Source organism: Eublepharis macularius, chromosome 5, assembly GCF_028583425.1.
Source record: "Eublepharis macularius isolate TG4126 chromosome 5, MPM_Emac_v1.0, whole genome shotgun sequence".
In the NCBI taxonomy this organism is placed as follows: Eukaryota; Metazoa; Chordata; class Lepidosauria; order Squamata; family Eublepharidae; genus Eublepharis; species Eublepharis macularius.
In genome coordinates, this window is record NC_072794.1 from 86,046,535 (window position 1) to 86,068,254 (window position 21,720).

At 40.7% G+C, this 21,720-nt stretch overlaps 2 protein-coding genes across 3 annotated transcripts in view; one reads left to right on the forward strand and one right to left on the reverse strand.

The window, feature by feature from the left end:
• Positions 1-490: 490 nt before the first annotated feature.
• CPT2 (carnitine palmitoyltransferase 2) lies at positions 491-12,681 on the reverse strand. Of its 2 annotated transcripts, XM_054979986.1 has the most exons (5): positions 12,462-12,681; positions 8,390-8,470; positions 7,991-8,097; positions 3,895-5,199; positions 491-1,868 (listed from the first exon to the last, which is right to left on the reverse strand). In XM_054979986.1, exons 1-5 carry the CDS (start codon positions 12,632-12,634, stop codon positions 1,549-1,551), a joined length of 1,986 nt encoding a protein of 661 aa, XP_054835961.1. In that variant the 5' UTR covers positions 12,635-12,681; the 3' UTR covers positions 491-1,548. The 2 variants fall into 2 exon arrangements, with proteins under 2 accessions (XP_054835961.1, XP_054835962.1); XM_054979987.1 differs by lacking the exons at positions 8,390-8,470; positions 12,462-12,681 and adding an exon at positions 6,296-6,539 and having other exon boundaries at positions 7,991-8,075.
• Positions 12,682-20,226: 7,545 nt separating this feature from the next.
• SLC1A7 (solute carrier family 1 member 7) overlaps positions 20,227-21,720 on the forward strand; it is a 73,274-nt gene continuing 71,780 nt past the window's right edge. Inside the window, exons 1-2 of the mRNA XM_054980797.1 lie at positions 20,227-20,367; positions 21,470-21,549. Coding sequence (XP_054836772.1) covers positions 20,227-20,367; positions 21,470-21,549 — 221 coding nt within the window. The remainder of the gene's footprint in view (positions 20,368-21,469; positions 21,550-21,720) is intronic.

A 21,720-nucleotide genomic window follows, 5' to 3' on the forward strand; every position in this document is an offset into this window, starting at 1 on the left:
GGAACTCCTAAATTCTGGCATAAAAGTCAGCGGCTTGATTAACAAATGGCAAAAGCTGTACAGTGGTATTGGTAAGAAAACTTGGGGGGGGGGGGTTAGTATCATGCTGTGTTAAGTTTTTAAATTTGTTCACATTTATTCACAAGTGCCCTGTATGAAAAAATCCAATATTAATAGAGGTTTTGAAATCTCAGTCTATACGTAGCCTACAAAGAAGTTAATATATTCAGGTATATTATGTCTTTTGCATTGCAACTTAGAAAACTCGTTATATGGTAATTCTGTTTTCCCTGCATTGTCAAAACATGGACCAGACTCTACTGCCCCTGTAGTCTCTCCTTCCTCTGAAAACACGGGTCAGCCGTCTGGGTCTGATTTACTTCCAGTTAAAGCAGTCCCCTCTTGCTCGTTCCTGACATGCTATTTCTACAGAGTGGAATGAATAAGAATCTGTGACTCTGCAGGGGCTCCAACAGCAAACAACAGACAATGTTTTAGAAGCTGTTGTTTATTACAGTCAATTCCATGATTAGTGAATATGTAAAGCAAAGTTGCAGATTGTTCACACTTCAGTTTCTGTTGAACGGAACCCAAGGGGTTTCCAACAAAGGCACATTTAGACTGCTATTCCACTTAACAAAACAAGAAAAATAAGGCAGTTTTAAGTACAAGCATTTCATTCTGGTAAAGGTTATATATTTGAACTGATGCTTTTAATCTAGATATTTTAGTACTTGTGTCCTTCCCAAGCTGCTAGTCTTAATAACTGAGCTTTCAATAAATGTTAGCTATTTCATTGTTAATAAAAATATTTTGTTATTAGATTCAAAGTAAGAGTTCAGTACAGGTTCTGTATGGAGATGGATTTATTTCTGCAGTATATTTATGCTGGATATTAAAGAACTGTCTTCAGTATGGGCTAAAGTCAGCAGCTTCTAGACTAACCTATAACAAAAATTTACCAGGTGCTTCTTAGCACACATCAGCTATGTAATCAAAGTGTAGTAGCTGGAAACAGTGCTTTCAAAACAAACATTATTCCACCTGTTTGTAGATGCTACAAAGGTACTAGAAGTGGTTAAATGGAATACAGCGGGGGAGTAGGGGGAGAGAGAAGAGAGCTGACATGAAACAGGACTAAGTCTGACAACTTTCTTTGTATGCCATAGTTAATAAGTAGAGATACCAATTAGGAAAACAGTATTGTTCAGGTTTTTTTGTGCAATAATACGGTTCTCTACTGAATTTGACAGCTGAACAACAGAGTATGTTTCTCAATATGTAACTAATAATTTATGGAGCTGGACCCACTATACTGAGAGCAGTGCAGCACAGGATCTGAAATCACAGTATAAAGGCAACATTATTTTACAATCAAAAGTATGTACAATACTAAATTCATGATTTTTTTCTCCTCTAAGTAGCTAGCATTTTTTCAAAAGAACTACAAGGCAGTAGGTGGGCTGCTGAAACTGCAGTCAGAATCCTAAAAGCATTCTATCAGTTGACAATAGTCCTGGGGTTCTGCTTCTTCAAACAGACCAACCCTTATTTACCTTCCAAAACATTAAAAATATCATCCAGTGACTTGTGCACGCACTGAAGAAATTCATGCACATTCCTAGCTGGATAGGTAGAAACATTGCATCCAATCCAGTCATCACGTACTCCATACCCTACCCCAAAACCATCAGGCACAACTGGTGCAAACCCACCTATGGTCACAGCTGGGCTGCTCAAAGTGCTGGTGGAGAGAATGTTATGATTAATCTGTGCATAAGCATGGTCTTGGTAAAACTCTGGCAAGGGAATTCCAATGGATTCTGCCAAATGCCGCAAGCCAAACAGATGTCGATCAAATCCCTTACCTGCCAAAATAAAAGTCAATAGTGACTTACAAAGCTTCTTGTTATGACTTATTTCACATAATCCAAAATGACAAATTATGAGCACTTCACAAAATGAGTATGTATTTGCAGCAACACCACAGAACATGCATCAGGCTTGCAGCTACTGGATAAGCAAGTGACAGCGGAGACTAGGAGCACCGGTCGCCAGCACTGACTGGTGAGCCAGCTGTGACTTTTCCTGGGCAAAACAGATTTTGCCATTGTGTACATGCCCTAGAATAGACTGCAGCAATGTGCCCTGTGTGGAGCTGACCTAGAAGAGAGTCCAGAGACCACAAGTGAGACGAACACTGTGGCTAGAATGTCGACTGGCGTGGGTCATAGGGATCATATCACTTCAGTCTTGTTGCCTCTACAAGACTGTTCCCTCAGTTTGCTTCTGGGCCCAATTCAAGGTGCTGGTATTGATCTTTAAAGCCCTATAAAGCATACATTAAGGGCCGCATTCTCCCATATGAACCTACCCATCCACTCCAGTCATCTTTGGAGGCCTTGCTTCTGATGTCCCTGCTACCCGAGGCTAGATGAGTGGCAACCTGGGAAAGCGCCTTCTCAGTCTTGCTGCTAAAACACTGGAAGCCCCTCCTCAAGGAGATTCATCTCTCCCCCTGCCCCACCACCAGCTCTATCATGTTCTGCTGTTGAAGATGTTTTTGCTTACTTGGCATTCCCTCGTTGACCTTCCTTACCATTTATGTTTTTAATTGATGTTATGTGTATTGTTTAAAATCTGTTTTTTAATGTTTTTTAACTGTTCGCTACCTTGAGGACCCCAATTGGGTAGAATGCAGGATAAAACAGTTTTAAATAATAAAATAAAATGTGCACAAGTCCCTCTCATCTGTTCAAATAAATACTAGAATTTGGATCCTACCAGACCCCTACTGCAGGTACATTTCTGCAACACAAGGAGCCTTCCACTTATGTAAGAGGTTCTTCTGATGGCAATTAGAAAGTGGCACCAACCAAACAGACTGGTAGAATCTATCCTAAGAAAAATAATTCAATTCTTTAAGAGTAAAACTAAGGAATCTTCTCTATACTTCCCCCCCCCCTATAAAAAAGTTTTGTGTTACTAATGTTTATATTTAATTCCAAAGCATTCTTGTGAATGTTTTTAGAGTGTTCCATATAAGCTTCCTCAAGAATCTTTAAAACAATTCTGTAAGGAAGGTCAGTATTATTTCCCATGACTTTTTACAGTTCTTGATTGGATACTATTTGCATACTTGTACATTGTCATAGCCAGTCCACACCCAGTGTTTCATGGCTAATGAAGTAAGATGCTTTGTGGACCGAAATGAAGAGAAAGGCAGTATATAAATTAAGTAAATAAATAATACATAAATAACAAAAAATGAACATACAGCTAGAAGGCTAAGGCTACCAAATTAGTTTACAGCAGAGGCAAGACTGGATTCAGGGACTTGCTGGTTCACTGCTCGTACCTGCTATCCTGCAAGACCTACAATGAGCTCTTGCCTCTCCTGGGCTTTCTGGCAAGGCTGTAAAACAGTTATTACGGAGAGCATTTAGGGCAGCCTCAGCCTGGGAAAAGGAGGAATCCCTCCTAATGGGCCATAAGGTGTTTCCAGACTGGTTTTTAATGATTTTAATGTATTATAATGATCATTTTTATCCCATCCTTTTTTTGTTTTTGTTACCCACCTTGGGTCCTGAGGTGCTGTGAAGAAATGTAGGTCATACATTTATATACAATAACATTATCTACTATTTGTTGTATTTAAGTTGACTGCAGTGCACAAAGTCTTTTGATGGGTCAACTAAAAAAAATCCAACTACTAATGACATTTTGAGATAGGCAAACTGGAAGAAACTGAGAGGTTTCAGGCAGTATTGTTGCTCTGAAAGCATGGCTAGGACAATGTATCTTCAGTGAAGTCACCAGTAGGATGGGCAGCAGCCAGCATCACAAAGCAAGTGGACGGTGATTGTGTTACTACTACTTGGCATTCATACTTACCCATAGCGGCGTCTTTGGTGAGCTGGCTGTGATACTTAGAGCACTCTGCAATCATTTGTCGTAGTTCTGCTGCACTGTGCTTGAATGGCTCCTTGACAAAAGCCTCTGAACATGCCTTTGTGTAAACTGAAGCAGGCCGGATGGTTTCAGTACGGCCATGTCTGAATGCTGCTGTGCTGCAAGACTCATAGGTAGCCACAGTCTGGCCATACTGCTGCAGAAATGCCATCTGGAATGCCAGCTGAACTATGGCATCAGGACTCAAATTCTGCTTCTTTAAGAACTCCTTACCCCCTCTCTTGAATTGAAGCATTTCCAGTGTCAGTGTTTTCACAGTAGCATCAAAGGTTTGTTTAGCTTTGCTAATTCCTTCTTTTAAAGTATCATTCAGTTTAAATGTCAGTTTTTGAACAGCCATGGAAGAATCAACTGCAGCAGGCTGTGACTTGGGTGTGACAGCAGGCAACTGGGTGGTGTCTTTAAAGACTTCATTTTGGAATCTCAGCATGGCTACTCCGTCTCCCCACGAATGCTCAAAATGAACTGCTGCAGTGCCATCTTTGGTTAAAATAAGATTAAATGACTTGTCATACCATCTGTTGATGCCATTCCCATGAAGCATGGTATGGGACAATTGGATGAGGTCTTCAATTGGAGAATCATCAAAGCACAAGCAGAATATTGCTGAATCCACTTTCCTTAAGGCTTGCTCATTGCCATTATCAAGCAGCTCTTGCCTTAGTGATGCCCATGTATCTCGGTTTTCAGTTGTCAGACAAGCAAGAGGGAATGTGGGAACTGAGCTGATGTCAGAAAGGATGTATTTTAGGTGTGCTTGAATTTCCAAAGGCTCCACTATATTCCCATCTTTATCAATCACATCAAATGTGTAAAAGTTTCCATTTCTAAGCACTAATAAGTGCCTTTCCTTTTCATCTGTAAAAAGTTCATCCCTGTTGCGCTTAGGCAATCGTGTCGAATTGAAAAGCCTGAAGTACTGTGACATGTCTAGAGGGTAGGCATTGACCATGTAGGCACCAAACCAGGAAAGAGAGGAAGGCACAAACCGAATAAATCTTTTGAAAGCTTGAGTATCACTTCTGGAAGGGTTGAGGTGAAAAACTTCAGGCTCCAAAAAGCCAGCCCTGAGTGTCTTCAAGAAACGCAAAGCAGAAACAGTCATGTTAGTTGCCCTTATGAGCTGGTCATTAAATTCAGCTTTGGGATCAGGGCTGAAAGCCATAAATGGATTGTAATTCAGAACAACTGATTCACGAGCCTTTAGGTACATGTCAAACCAGGGACCTAAAATGGAGAGGTGTTAAAAATGGATAAACACAATGACCACTAGAGACACAAATGTCATTAATAGGCGATGTATCAAACCTATATACAAAAGGGGCCTTCCATTTCTCTTTCTAGTCTTTGAGGTGCAACATGCACAAGTTAGTTTCCATGTTCCTGCAAGCTGAAAATGAAGCTTGTACTAATTTCTTCTGTGTGAAACCGACATGTGGCCTAACAATATATGCAGTATTGTTTGGGGGTATAGTTTTGTACCAAGAATCCACTTAAAGTTTACTCTTCTCTTGGTCCTACCATTATTTCATCTTTGAAGAATGCCCTGTTGCCACTCAGTTTCTTTACCCTTCTGCCTCTCTGTATCTTCTGCCATTTCCTCATTGTCTCCCTTTATGCATGCTAGTTTTTCCTCTCCATCTTTTCTACAACAAGCCTGAATTTCCAGCCAGTGCACCACTCCTATTTCTGTCTTCATTCTTACAAATGTGTAGGTTTTTTCAAACCATGAGGTCTGTAATATTTTAATGAAAGATCAAATCAGCTGTTCTTCCTCATGTCTCCCATAGAAGTACACACTTCCCCCTCTCTCATCGAGTACTCAGTTATGCTGGATTCATTTGCTTGGCCACCAGGAGGTGGGTGAGCTTCCTCATTGTCTTCCTAATGATCATTTTAGAAAAAAGTTCCTGCAACATTCTGCCCTTCCTTAATATATTAATTACATTGAAAACAAAGCAGCAGAAGGACAAAGGCCCAGTAGAGGAAACAATGTTCTTCTCCCAGAAATTTAAATGCTATAATTTGGTCCATTATCAGTCCGGGATCACTTTAATACTTCTGAGTAAATACCATGGGACAGAGAGCCCTTAAATTCATTCAGAGCAGAGAAACAAACTGAATCCAGTCACTATCATCCACCAGTCCGTCAGACAGGTAGTTTTGATGATGTCATATAAGGAACATGGTAGGAATTTACTGTGTAAGTTTTGTACGTAAACACTTCTACCCTTCATTTGTATATTCATCAACTCCAAAAGCATTAACACAGTTTTTTAAAAAAGCCTTCTCAGTGCTAAATGAACAAATAGTATTCACTAACCTAAATGCTATAAGCTTTTTTCTTGCATTCTTTTTCTCTCTGTCTCTCCTTTGTTCTATTACATTTGCTCTCTCCTTTATTTTCTGGTCTTTCTGCGTCTGCATCTTTCCTTTTCTTGTCCTTTTTTGTTAAAGGCTGAAGCTGCTCCCTTCCTCTCTCTCTCATCCTCCCCGCTTTTCCAGGGACAAAGGGTTTTCTAGCTGAGGCAGCTGGATTCTCTCGAGATCCTATTTGCTTCAACATCCTGAAATAGATTTACATTCATTTTGAAACAGCAACTGGATCATTAACTGTTTTCCCACTAGTTTCTTCCTTTTTCCAAATGCCTTATCACTATAACAGCATATTAATTACAAGAAAACTACCCCCAAGGCCTAAATATATTTCAAGAAGGCATAGAACTATGAGAGCAGTTGAGCAGCATTAAAAAGAGGGGATATCAAAGGAAAATGGGGATACTGTGCAAGTTCCAAGACTTACAATGTACTGGAATAAGAGATTTGGGCATGGAAGGAAATTTACCAGTAGCTTATATGTCCCACAGTTCCTTATAGGCAGCCAACTTGTATTCGTCTATTTAGACTTAAAGCACTTAAGTCTACCATCATAGAATGTGCCTAACGTAGTACCTAACGTAGTTCTAAACAGTGTTTTCAATAACTTCACACATTCAGCTGTAACTTCAGTAACAAGATAATGTAATCCTATGCACACCTACATGACAGTAAGTCCCACTGAGCACAACGGGACATACTTCTGAGAGCTAAACTACAGGAGACAAATTACACAAGGATACTCACGTGAAGGGAGTCACAATGTTAGCTAGGAAGCCGAGTTTTAAAATACGATCAGAAGGCTCTGTCAATTTCCCCTCTCTAAAGAGCCAGCAAAGATCCTCAGAGGGTTTATTTCCTTTTCGCCTCCTAGAAGGGGAGGTGAAACTGACAGAGCTTGCCAGCAGCGAAGAGGAAACAAACCCTCTGAAGAGCGATCTTTGCTGGCTCTGTAGAGAGGGGAAATTAATACAGCCTTCTGATCTGTCTTTTGAAACTCTGCTTCCTGGCTAACATTGCGATTCCCTTCACGTGAGTGTCCTTGTGTAATTAGTCTCTTGTAGTTTAGCTCAGAGTAAACCTGCATATGACTGCACTGTAAGTAATCTATAGATGTGTGAGCTGGCCAATATTCCTCTAACTTCAATGAAGTTAATGAGCTTAAAGAGCACCCACTAACATCATCCCAGGTTGGCTCACAGTCTGTTCTCAGTTTATTATATAACCACCCAGTCCCACCCAGCAATACCTGAGGCCATGGCTTTGTGGGACTCCAGCATCCAAAGGGTGGAGGGTTGGGATCAAGAGAGGACTTTTTTGGAAATACTTATGAAAAATACTGCCAGAAGATAACTCATTACTGCCTGATTTTGGCAAGCAATGAAAATGCAGCTATTTAAGAAGGCTTTGGGGATTAGCACAGCTCTGGGTCTTAACCTTTTTTTGTTCATTGGACTTTTCTAGTTTGCTGCTATTTGATAAAATTTGATAGCTTCATTTTATATTAAAAATCCCAAACGATTGTTCTGATTTCATTGATAGTTGCCTTAGAAATCTTTTCCAAGGCAGGATATATATTTTAAATAAATACATATGAGGAACAGATTCATGAGCAAGCAATAATTCACAAATACTATTGTACCTGAAATATAACTAGTATGTTTATTTTGCTTATCTTGCACAACCAACTGTTCATGTAATTCTCTACCAATTCCATTCTTAAAGTTGACAGCAAGTTGTTCTGTTTTCCTTTAAAAAAAAAAAGAGGAAAAATATTTTTAGTAAAACTGCTTCTTTCCAAGAAATAGTTGGAATGAAAGAGTTAAGTTAGTCCCAATGCACATGTCCTGGGCTGCACTGGCACCCCCTTTTCCACCCCTTCCCCAACCAATTGCAAAATCTTCTGGTTCAAGGTACTTAGCTTCTGAGTTTGCATTGGGGTGCTCAGCTAAATTGCCTGTGCTGACTCACCAAGGAAATGGGAAGGTTCTGCCAGCACTATGCAGGATTTTTGTGGCTCAGGCCCATTATTTCTTCTTACCTGAACTGATCATCATCTAAGAGAGGCTTTTGAGCATTCAGGTATCTTCCAATCGAGTCTTCCAGTTTGGGGATAGGCAAACTAATAGAGGAAAAGAGGCAATACACATATAAACACACTATCGTGTTATCTCTAATATATAAAAAGGCAAGCCTTTTGCTGATGACTCACTTTTTATCCCAGTGCAGGTGCATTCTGTGGGGTAAGAAGTTAATTGTTGGCAACACAGCTTCCCTTCCCATCACCACAGTGGCCTCCTTGGGGCCTCTAGAGGCTCGAGAAGGCCTGGTGCGGTGGTGCGGCCCTCTGGAGGCCCTAAGGAAGCCTTCGTGGTGACAGGAAGGCCCAGTGTAGCAGTGCAGCCCTCCAGAGGCCTGGGAAGGTCCAGTGCAGCAGCACAGGCCTCCGGAGGCCGTTTTCTAGAGCTAGTTCTGCAATAAATGCTAAAAAAAACCCACTTGTATTTCTGGTTTAAGCTCACTGACTTCAGTAGTCTTAGAAAGGCATAATTCTGCTTAGGATTTAACTTTTGGTTTTAGAATCATCTTGACACAGTCTCTCAATTTCATCATTTAAATTTTTTAAAGCTATAGTATTTTACATTTATAGCCAAAGCCAATCCAAAGACTTGAAAAGGGTAATGATAGATTATACATGCATTTAAATTCCCAGTTGTTGCATCATTAATCAGAAATTGTCTGACAGAGTTCCTTTAAAGCCTTTATTTAACTTTGAAAATTGCTATATAGGGTAACCAGAAATACAAGTGGGGTTTTTTTAGCATTTATTGCAGAACTAGCTCTAGAAAACGGCCTCCGGAGGCCTGTGCTGCTGCACAGGTATTGTTAGCCTGGTGTTTTTCAGAACTGGAAACCATGCTCTGTTCATTCTTAAGGTTTCTTCTTTCCAGTTCTGAAAAACACCAGGCTAACAATACCCGACAATAGCCCTGCAGAGAAGATTAGCACATCAAGTACCAATCCATATGCAAAAGAACCTCCTCAGGATACAGTGAAGCCTCCCGCCATTATCATTCCACACCCTGGGAAACTCTTACAGGATGACTCAGCTCAACCCCACCCCTCCTGAGTAGATATAAATGACCTGCCAACATCTTTTCCACACTGTGACACTGAGAGATCTCTGTCTTTTGGTGCTACACCTCTGAAGATGCCAGCCACAGCTGCTGGCGAAACGTCAGGAACTACAATGCCAAGACCACGGCAATACAGCCCGAAAAACCCACAACAACCATCGTGCCCATTAGGTTTTACCAGTCTAACTAAGGAATCTCTACATGGCAATGGTAATAGAAAGGAAGCATCAATAATTTAACTGTGATCTTTGTTATGTTAAGTCATAACAAACAAATATGCAAAGTAAACAAGCTGTACACTTTCTTTTTTTCTTAACTTTCACCTGGTCTTTTTCAAGAGTCAGCAAACTACATGAGGACAGCAATCATGGAAATCACTTTCTGCTTTTAGCACTAACCTTTCCCCTACATACTATACTTCAACTCCGCCTAGAGGCAGAAGGCATTTCATACCAACAATGACTCAGATTCTTCTCTGCCATTCAATTATTCTGCTCCTGGCACATTGTTCATTATATGGCAGGTCCCTCAGCAGTTTACAAGACTTAGTAAGTGAATTAAGATTCAATACTGCAACAACCAAGATGTGCTCATTGTATCTCAAGGCCTCCCAAATGAGACTGCTCTTCCTCTCTCCTCAAACATGTGCCAGAGCACTTGAAGAAAAAAAAATGGGTGAATGACAAATCACAGATAATTGCTACCAAAGCCACCAAAAATTTGAGGACATCTGGCTCAATGCTAATCACCCATGCATTCTATTTATATTTTGCATACTGCTGCCCTAAACTAACATTTTGTTCCCTGGATACTGTTACTTCTGTATGCCCTGGTTGGAAGCAGTTGCTGCTGTAAATGAATAAATTGACTGGCACATGTCATGTGCACCACTTCCATGAGGGATGAGTATTTGAAGCCATGGGCCAGATCTTCTCCCTAGTATATCAACCAAATTTTAGAAAATATCTGCTGACAGTTTCACTCATAAACAGGACTGGTGTCAGAGCTGGAATCATGGCAGTTGCCAGAACTGTCAACACCTAACCCATCACGGTGCAGCATTGCTTCTCACCTTCTCTCTCACGGTGGTGGCTACACTATCTCTCTCCCAAAGGGTTTGTGCCCTTCTCTTTCATGGATTTCCTCCCTACTCCTCTTCCTCCTTTAAACAAAAAAGATATAACCACAGTTCCCTTATTACTGAAACAGCCGCTTGAAGTTTAGGAAAAAGAAGCCAACTACCTTATTTAACGGCCTCTGGAAAATGACCAGTAGTGATGGAACGCTGAGTTGCAGCCACTTTTTCTTTGTATTACTACAGAAAGAAGCAGTTCCAGAACAAAACACTTCAATGGATAAAAACAGGCCTGTGATCACGGATAGTATTAAGGCTAAATTCAGAGGCTACCTTACTTCTAGGAGCCTTAATGGTACAGATGCACCAGCCTCTTAAGGGATAATGCAGAGTACAGATGGCATTATAATAACACAAAAAAGTGAGTTCAAAGGTACAGAAAGTAGACAAAGAGGCAAGTCAACAGAAGTTCCCAACTGGCACACACAAGAAATGGTGAGAAAAACAGGAACACTAAGGATATGAAACTGATTTCATGAAGATTTCAAGAGTTTCAATTAGGATCTGAAGAGATGGGAATCTTGAATGTATCATTTCAGATGGACAGAATTTTGATGTCTCAGAGTCTGTATTTTGTGAGCAGGCTAACAATACTTCAGGGAGAGACTGTAGCTGTACTGAAACCCAGTTTCTGAGGGAAACTGGCTAAAGAAAGATAGTTTCTGGGAGAAGCTCACCTCAAAAACAACAGCTTGGCATTAACTGTTCTGTGCACCCTGGAGTTGACAACTGAAACATTATAACAATGAACCCAGCTGTGTGTTACCTGTAAATAATTGCCTCTTTACTGAAAAATCTTATTTCTCCTCTTCCTGGTTGTGAGTAAACGTTTTTTAAATCCTGTTTCCTTGTTTTTCATAAGAAATAACTGCCTTTAGAAGACCACTTTGGTTCAGTCTGTCATTAGGAGTTTGGGATAGAGACCACTTTGGTCAAACTATGCTGCACGCTGCCTCTTTTAAAAACATGCGCAGAACCCTGAATGTCACAGGAACAACTCTGAATGCACTGGGAGCTAATGTACTGAAACAGACCTCAAGATTACTGAACGCACATTAAATTAAGGTAGGTGGTAATCACTCTGCTATACTCGCAAGTAGAATTGAGTGATACGGTATTTTCCCCCACCCATTTAATACACAATGGGTGAAGCAAGGATTTCAGTCACATTAATGTATGCAACTCAGGAGAGGTAGTTCTTCTACACTGCTTATCATAGTGTTAAAAATATTACGATCCTTCATATGTGTTCTATGGGGAATCTGCCAGAAGAGAGGTAAGGAGGAAAACTGAACGAAGGAGGGTTAATAAAACATAAGAAAAGAGGCAGCCATGCAACGGCACGAAAATCTACTTGTAGACCCTTAAGGGGGGTACAGGCACACTGTTCTTTTGAGGGGACAGATGCATGTCTAGATGCCAGTATACTCTTGTGTCTTGGTATAAAAGGCAACGTTTTAGCAAGTGCAGTTTTTCCTCCCCACCACAGCGCTGCAGCGATGGAGAAACTGTTCCTTGCAGAGATTTCCTCTCTGAAACTCTGAAAAATTCTCGTGTGTCCTGCTCTTTGCAACTCTTAGCTGGTTACACAGGATCAGGTTCAACACGAAATATTCTGGCATCCAATCCAACCTATGCAAAGGGGAGAGGCATGTCCTGTGCAGGATGAGTTCTAGAAAAGAACAGCAGCGCCACGACTAATCCAAGGGGTGAGAATAAGAGCGATGGCGAAAGGCTGCTCTAGGAGAGTCCTAAAGTGGAAGGCGAACTAGACGAATGGCTCTAGGGGAAGAACAGGGCGCTTAAGTCCGGGTGCAACAATTATTCTCCGGTCTCCTTACCGCGGCAAGCTCTTCTGATAATGCATGGTGGGGACGAGGCTGCGGTGCAAGAACTGCGGGTCGGAACCATCCTGGCTGTAGCTCCTACGCAGCCCGGCAGGGACAAAAGGCAGCCGAGCAGCTGAAGCCCTCCGGAAGCGGGAGAAGGAAGACACTAGCACCGCCATAGTCATCTCGTGGGGTCTTTGGTGCAGCCCTCTTTGGTCTCCGGAACACTCTGGACTCTCCGCTCTGGAGTTCCGGTAGAGAGGAGAGATCGTTTGCCAGGGCCCGCCTCCGGGAGGAGCTGGCTCAGGCCGGTCTGCTAGGAAGAGAGGGGCTGCCGCAAATCTATCCTAGGGAAAGGGAAGAGAGTCCCTTTGTCTTTGCACCTTCCGAAGGAAATTGCCTTTCTTGCGGTCGCTTAACCCGCCCCGTCGCGCCTCTGCCTCATGAATCTCAACATAAAATGGAGAACGAGGGGGAAACCGCGCCTGTGCCTGGCTTACGCTGTACTTAGTACATTTCCTCCTCTAAAAGTTCGAGGTGTCTTATATTAGTATTTCTTCCCCATTTTAACCTACAATAATCTTGTGAGCAGGAGCAGACGGAGCGCGACACGACCTTGGAAAATGTCCCCCGTCGTGCTATAAGCCCCCTCACCAGATGGAGCTGAAGAGCCAGCTAGAGCAAAAAGGGCTGCAAAAAGGGTTCCTCCTCACCGGCCCCAGGGAGCAAAGTTGTCCTGAGCCAGTAGAACAAAGTCAGATTCCGCCATGATGCACCTCACCAACCCCGCCGCCTCTGAGCGAAGCCAGGTGCTGCCATATTAATACTTTACCGCATAAATTCACGGTTGTGAGGATTCTGTGCCTGATGTAGATTGTGAATTACTTATAAATTGTTGCATGATTGGTATCGTATGGTCTGTGAGGTTGTCCTTCCTTATTGATTGATAATTGAAGACCATTCCCTCTTTGGACAGCTTAGCTGCTGTGAGATGGACTGGCAAAGCAATGATGGGCACCACTGTGCTCGTCAACCCCATCGTCTTCAGGCTGGCAGGGTACTCTGCTCTCTTGTGTGCTGAGCCAGTAGGCCAAAACTAGGCACCACCATGATCCTTACCGGTCTACTGCCCCTAGCAAAGCTGTGCACCACCACATGTTGGGCCAGTAGGAAGAAGACCGCCCTGCTATACCCTCTTCATCCTAACACAATTCCTCGCCTGACAAAGAGCTGAAGAGTCAGTTATAGAGTGAGGACACAGCACCAATGTCCACCTCCTTGCTTTCCCGAAGAACTTCAGGCCAGTAGGGCAAAGCCATGCACCACCATGTCCTTGGCTAGTAAAGAAAAACCAGGCACCACTGTGTTCTGGGCCACCAGGACAAAGTTCTGCATTGTCATGTCCTGGGCTAGCAGGGTCATGTTGGGCACCACTGTGCTCTTTGCTGACCCCATCACTTCTGGGCTGGCAGGGCAAAGCCAGGTGCTGCCTTACTCTACCAGTCCATTGCAGCTGGATGAAACAGCTGCTGTGAGATGAACATGCTAGGCAAAGACAGGCTCTGCTATGCTCCTCACTGGTCTCATCACTTCCAGGTTGGCAGAGAAAAAGTTGTGGGGGAGTTCCTCTTGAACAGACAGCTCACTAGAGCCTCACCTTCCAGGATTTCTCCCAGTTAAGGAAATGGCACCTGTGAGGCAGGCGAGGCTAAGAGGGTGTAACATTGTGTCAGACTGGGGATCTGAACCCAGATCTTTAGGGCTCTAGAGATTTAACCACTACACCATGCTGGCTGTGTGGGTTTGTTTTTCTGTCTTGTTTTGGTTTTGCCATTGTTAGTTTTAAAAATTGACCTTTTAAAAATCGTTTGCTGCTAATAAAATTTATCTGGAATAATAAAAAGGCAAGAATAACCCAAAAAGTACTGACTAGACAATCTAAACAGGGAGGACTGGGTTTACCAGATCTCAGGAAATATTAAGAAGTAACCCACTTAAAAAACATTTTAATTTTGCTAGACCCAAATAACCAGAAAGATTGGAAAGATATAATACAAACATATACGTACCCCCAAAACAATCAGGAAATTTTTTGGAACCCACCATGTAGCAGAGGTGAAAGCATCAACAACAACTCATTTATAACGGCTCTGCTACATACTTGGGATCAGGCCTTTTTTTCAGGGAGAAGAGGTGGTGGAACTCAGTGGGTTGCCATCAGAGAAAGTGGTCACATGGCTGGTGGCCCCGCCCCCTGATTTCCAGACAGAGGAGAGTCAATCTAAACTCCCCTCTGTCTGGAGATCAGGGGGCGGGGACACCAGCCATGTGACCATTTTCAAGAGGTTCTGGAACTCCGTTCCCCCGCGTTCCCCCTGAAAAAAAGCCCTGCTTGGGATAGAATAATATCAACACTTGTAAGCACAAACTCTTTGGTAGCAAATTTTACAGATCAAAGCTGGTTTAAACCAGCAGAAAACAAAGAGGCACTTAACATCTGGAGAAAGGGGAATTTAGTAAGGATTATTGATATTGTTACCAATAAGCAACTATTGGAAAAAGCTAAAATGGAAGAGAAATTAAAGGAGAAAATACCCTGGTTCAAATACCTTCAAATTAAACATCTGTTAGAAAGCGACATCTACAAGAAGCCTTTAACGGAACTGTAATGATTTCAAGAAATGGGTGCATGTGTCTTTAAATGCTTGGTGAGATAGGTGAAGAGTGGGGGTGAAAGAGAGAGATGAGTGAGTGATATGATTGGTTGATGACAGAGAGTGGGCGGAGTGAAGGCAGTTTTCAGTTACTGAGGGAGAGAAAAAGATTCAGTTAGGGCAAGAGAGGCGAGCTGTGTGCGGCCTGAGTGTGTTCATGTATTTGTGAGGGAAAGGCAACCTGAGTGGAAGCCTGAACTGAGTGTGTCTGTGAGACTATATATTCACTCTATTTGAAGCAGGCAAACTGTGTGTACGCCTGAGAGAGAAAGAATTGAGAGTGAAAAGAAAACAGGCTAGCTGTGTGCTGTCTGAGGAGTTCTCTGTGAGAGAAATATAGAGCCTAGAGAAAGAGGCTAACTGTGTGTGAAGCCTTACAAGAGATCTGTGTGAATGAGTTTGGATGAAGCAACTAGAAGAACTAAGAACTACTTTTATGTAACCAATACGCTTCTTAAAAAAAATAAACTTTTATTTTGTTTTGTTATATCCCAGAGTAGCAGTCATTGTTATCTCCCATTCCTATCCTCAGGACCACATAGAACCACGAAGGAGCCTGAAGCATAAACACGTTACCAAAGGGAAAACTTAAATAAAATATATTGGAATTTAATATTCCTGGTGGCAGCTAACTACCCAGAGGGTGTGAAGGGAAAGATTAAAGCAAAATCCACCCTAAAGAAAGTGAAAATCATAACAGGAACTTTTAACAGAATTTGAAATTTAGTTAAAAGAGGTGGTGGTAGTGCAAAGGGCCTTATATCTAGGTTATATAGGTTACTCTTAACACCTACAAGATAATGAAGTTCTACCCTACCAGAAAGCGTGGAACAATATTGTAATATTGACACTGCAGAAGGCAAATGGCAAGAAATCTGGAAGGCATATATATTAAACACCAAAATAGTGAGCATCAAAATGCACTATATCAAGATTATGACATGCTGGTACCTTACCCCCTCAAAACTGCAGCACATAGATAACTCTAGGTCACCTATGTGTTGGAAAGGTTGTGGGAAAAAGGGCACGTATTTGCACTGTTGGTGGGACTGTATTTATATTAAACAATTTTGGCTAGAAGTAACTGATTATATTAAGAAAATTACAACCTACCATCTTCCATTTCAACCTGAAATAATTTTGTTGAATGATTGGCATAATCTTCAGATCCCAAATGCAAGGAAAACGTTGATAGCACATATGCTGGCGGCAGGTAAATCAGCAGTAGCAGCAGCATGGAAAAACAAAAAGAGCCCTACTATTTCGTCTTGGCTATTGAGAGTATGGGATCAAATAACAATGGCAAAACTTACAGACTTTATAAAGCAGTCTGACATACCTGAATATAACTCGAATTTTATTGAACAGTGTTACCCAATATTGGAATTCTTAATGATGGATGACTATGTTAACAGGATAGTTAAACCCAAAGATTACTTTCAGGTTTTGCTTACAATGTGATTTATTTATGTGATAATACAGCAATCCCTTTCCTTTTTATTTGTTAAGTAATCTAGCATGATGTGGTTGAAAACAATGATAGAATGACTGTTGAACTTCAAGCTTGTTAGCTGATGTATTGTTTATTATAGTTATATTTAAAAATCAAATAAAAATATATTTAAAAACTAATAATAAAAAAATTGTTTGCTGCTGTTTTTCATGTTTGCTATTGAATTAGAGAAGACAACTGAGATATCTTTGCTGTATAAGACAATTCAAAAACCTTTGGTTAAGAGGTTAGATTCAAATACATTTTTAAATAAATAAGCAGCAATTATTTTGTATTAAGAATTTTGAGTGTCAGTTTTGAGTAGAGATTTTGTATCTCTCTCTAGAAGCTTCACTCTTTGTGCTCACATTCAAACAGGCAAATTGTTAAAAACAAGCTGGTAAATTCATGACATTTTCATGAAAAAGAAGCTACTGCATCAAGTTCAGCCCCCTTATCTGCCAGGGACAAGCCTCTGTCTCGCGACTTTGCTCCTTCATCTGTAAAATAGGAAAATGATGTTTAAGACTGCTGTAAGGCTTTTCTTAATAAATATTGTAAATCCTTTTGGAAATTAAAGGCACCTGTAAATGCTGAGTGGCAGTACAACAGACAAACTAACCAGGGAACGTGAGGGTTTGAAGGTCTGCAAACTTGCAAGTTTCTGTGTAACAACATGAATAACGTACTTATTCTTCTCATGAAATCATTCAGTGATTGTATTATCCAAAGTCTTCCACGACTGTGTTCTGGTTGCACATCTCTGTATGTGAATTCCTTTCTGTACAATATGAAATCAATTCCCTTCATATCAAAATTAAGGACCACTTTGTAATTCCTGATTGATTCTTTCCTACTGTGTCTTTTAAACCACTAACTCTAAGGTTAATTATGTTGAAGTCAGAGATGAAAACAAGTTAGCAGTTTTATATTCTGATCTTGGGCACTTTTATTCTGAAATAAATTCAACTAAAAGCAGCGAAGTTTGTGCCAGGTGTTATACCTGTGCTTATACCCAGTGACTTCAGTGAACTTAGATCCACCTAACTGCATAGGATCAAGCTGTACATTTTCTTCTTATTGCAGGCATACCTCCTGGTTCCATTTAATTGGATGTAATTCTACTGAGTCCAATGGGTCCTACTTCTAGGCAGAAAAAAATTGCAGGATATACAATAAAGCTACAGTCTTATGCATATTTGGTAGTAAGTCCCATTTGCTCATTGGTGACTTACTTTCAGATATGCCTTCTACTAACTCAGTGCAACTAAGAAGATGGCCCCCCTACCTTGATATGTCTTATCTGGTCACCGTGATCCATGCCATGATAACCTCAAGACTATGCTATTGTGATGCACTTTATATAGGTCTCCCCTCAAAGTCAACTCAGAGACTCCAGTTGGTGCAGAACATCACAGTTAGTTAATATCAAGAGCTAGGTGGAGCAGGGATTTCACTCCCATTCTGCAGTTACCCCATTGGCTACCCATCAGTCACCTGGTTCAATTCAGGTTTTTCGTTATCACATACAAAGCCCTTAATGGCCTTGGTCCCTTAGATCTATGGGACTACCTTTCTCCCTGTGTTTTTGCACAGCAGCTTCATTCATCAGAACAGGGTCTTCTGAAGTAAATGTTCTTTCTCTGTGGTGGCCTCTACTTTATGGAATGGCTTACCTGAAGAGGTCAGAACTCCCGGTTTTCTTCAAAACTATGTAAATCTGAATTATATAAGAGGGATTTTTTAATATACAGATAATAGGGCTGTGCTGTAAGAAAATGGATCAAAGAAATACTTTAGTAAAAGGATGGGGACTGTGGACTGTACTACTATATACTGTCTGTTGCTGTATGCATGCTCCTACTGGGTAGTTTTCACATCATTTAATATGTCATGTTAAATTGCTTATGTTTGTTTCAGCATTGTTTCAGCTTTGTATCAGATTTCTGGGTTTTTTTTCAAATTTCTGCAATCCATACCCTATTGTATTGGTTAGCGATCTTACTGATTTATACCATGTAATCTGCCTTGAATCTCAGTGAGAAACGTAGACTATAAATAAAATGAAATAAAAATAACAAAAGCATGCACAGAAATGAACTGCACAGCTCCTGACAGCAGCATAAATCTTAGTTCTACGGACAGGGGTGGGATCTGTTCATTTTTATCTGTCTTCTGTATCTACCTTGATGCTTTTTCCTGAGATTTTCATTATACATGGAACAGTTTCCACTCACTCATTCTAACTTTCCAAACCATCATGAAGCATGTCCAGTCAAAGGGCTTAAGCATACTTAACTGTGGATCTCATTTTTAGAGGTTTTTCCTGAGCATTCTATCCAATTGCTAATGGTGGTATTTACATATGTTTTATACAACTTCCCATGGTAGTATTCTCCATGGGAAGAAGATTTTGCATTTTAAGATTCTGCATTTTAAATTGTGGCTCCATTTAAAAAAAAAGACATGTCTCATGAACGCATGAAACTGGTTTCTACCAATCAGTCCACTGGTCTGTCTAGGTTGGTACTGTCCACTCTGACTGACAGAGGTGGCCTTCCAGGGTCTTGGGCTGATGTTTTTCACATCACAGGCTACCCGTTTCTTTTAACTGAAGACAAGGGAGACTGATTGAACCTGAGAACTTCTGTACACAACGCTGATGCTCTAGCACTGAGTCACCGCCCCCATTCTATTTTGTATTCTGTGGAATGCCTGGTATATGGCTGCAGTTTATCTTTGTATTATTATCTGGATAACAATAATGAATTGTTTTTAAAGGAAGATGGTGAGGGTCCATAAACAGTATAATAATAATTGTTTGGAATGCTGAGGGGAAAACCAAGGAAAGGAGAACCACCCTCATATCTCATAATCCTCTGAAAGTAAATTTCTCATCCCCTTGTCCCTTGGCCAAAATTTCCATACTATCAACAAATGCCAATTATCATTAGCAGCCTTCCAGAGCATTCCTCTTGGCTTTAACATGCCTTGTAACACATTTTATGGCCATGCCTGTCCATTCTCCCCTCATCCCAGTAGTAATAATGGAAAGTAAACCTGCTTTCAGCTCTTCAGCCTTTTGCCTCTTCTCCCCTGTTGTGCTGGTTTGACCAGTCTTACTCACCTAGGTCTTGCATGGAAACACGCTTTCTGCATAGCTTTTCCTGCTCTCTTGATAGGCTCTTCCATGAAGGACATTGTTGCACAGGTTGACAAACACATCATAATATTCATTTGTTTTTTCATATAGAGTGCTGCTTCACTCAGAAAGCACACTTGTTTCAAAAATACTACTCTACTCTGTTCTAGTTTTCCAGAGTCCCTAATCTTCTTCCAGGTTCTTATTGATGTAGTCTCTAATAGGATTATTGGTATTAATTTGGAAATAATGCCAGCTGCATGCTTGGTGGCTATTGGCAGAAGAGATGACCCTACAGGTCAGCTAAGCAGCACTAGAAACGCTTTGATCTAATCTATACCAAGCCAGAGCTGCCTATAACCAGAGCGGCTGGTGAAGTTCCTGTCTCCATGGGATGCTGAGTCTCTTCCAGAGAGAGCCAAGGACAGCATGGCAGTGGCTTTTGATGCAATGTTGGCTCGGGTCAAGGATGTCTGTAAAAGAAATGGTTTGCTCATTCTCTCAGTATTATCTGTCATAGTTGGATGTCTTCTTGGATTCTTCCTCAGGACCAGGCATCTCTCCCCACAGGTCAGTAACAAACATGTGTAGCCCTGCTCAGAAAAAAAAGTTTGTAACAAAAGAGAGATTGTCACAAATTAGAGGGCATATTTCATGAAGTCTGCCTGGTTCTATAAATATGATGTTTCATTGCTTGTTAATTTTACAGGTTTTGTATATTTGGTGTATAGAGATGTCTCAGGTATCTCAGAACTAATAAAAAACATGGTAGAATGACATATTTGCATAAAATCTTGAATTCTGAAATGGAACAAAATGTGACAGATAAGATGCTTAAGTTTAATATTTCTAATCAGAACAGACTGTTAATATTGGACAAGCCGCAGTGAAGTGGTTTCCTGAAAGTTTTTGCTGAATAATAAACATTCTTTTAAAAATGTATTATATAAAATATGTAACAGTGTATGCTTATATACTGCTCTTCTAGACAAATTAGTGCCCAATATGCATTATTGTCAACTGAGAATTTAGTTTGATTTTAAATAGAGTAATTCATATGATACAAATGGGAAAAGAATGCAGTGTTTGTGTGCTCTGAGAGAAAGAGAGACGTTTATAGTTTTGTTTTGGGCTTTGTTAGCAGGATGTACTTTAATGAATAGGAACTATCCCTCAGGGAAACATGAGATATTAAGAGAGATACAGAAAGATATCTTAATACCTTTAAAGATACCTTTAATTGACAGAAGCCTTAATATCTGTTTTCTTGACTGCACCTAAGGCCAGCTTCTTTTCTTTTATTAACAGTAATCATGTGATAGCTTTCAGCAATATGTTTATGTTCAAATTATCTAACTGCCATCCTAAGCAGAGTTACACCCTTCTGAGTCCATTGAAGAAGGGTATGACTCTGCTTAGGATGGCAATGCTAACACACTTGTTAGGGAGCCCCATAGAACTCCGTGGGATTTCCTTATGCACCTACATGCTTAGAATTGCACTGCATGTGTGAGACAAGCCTATTATCACCAAAGCCTCATTTTCTCCTGTTCATTTTTATATCTTTTCCCCTTTCACCATCTGTATCACATACAGTGAGATGAAACCTAAGAGCAAAGAAATAAAAGTGTTTTTCCTGTGCCTAAACTTAAGATGCTTTTTGTTTTCATAGGAAATTAGTTATTTCCAGTTTCCTGGAGAGTTACTTATGAGAATGCTGAAAATGCTTATTCTACCACTGGTTGTTTCAAGGTGAGTAAATGAATATCTGCTCTTAACTGGTTACTGACTACAATGATTTGCAACTTAATTTCTTTGAAGGAGAAAATGAAACTCACTTTCAGTATTATCTACATTGTTTCTTAGTTTATATGTTAAAGACAAATTATATGATGTATGTGTGTCTATTGTCAAATGATTTAG

What these genes read in the sequence shown, in the direction of transcription:
- CPT2 (XM_054979986.1), bottom strand. Translation starts at nt 12,634, where the DNA reads ATGACTATGGCGGTGCTAGTGTCTTCCTTCTCCCGCTTCCGGAGGGCT. An exon ending in TATCAGAAGAGCTTGCCGCG is followed by an intron (nt 8,471 to 12,461) that starts GTAAGGAGACCG and finishes TTCCTCTATTAG; the next exon opens with TTTGCCTATCCCCAAACTGG. An exon ending in TTAGATGATGATCAGTTCAG is followed by an intron (nt 8,098 to 8,389) that starts GTAAGAAGAAAT and finishes TTTTTTTTAAAG; the next exon opens with GAAAACAGAACAACTTGCTG.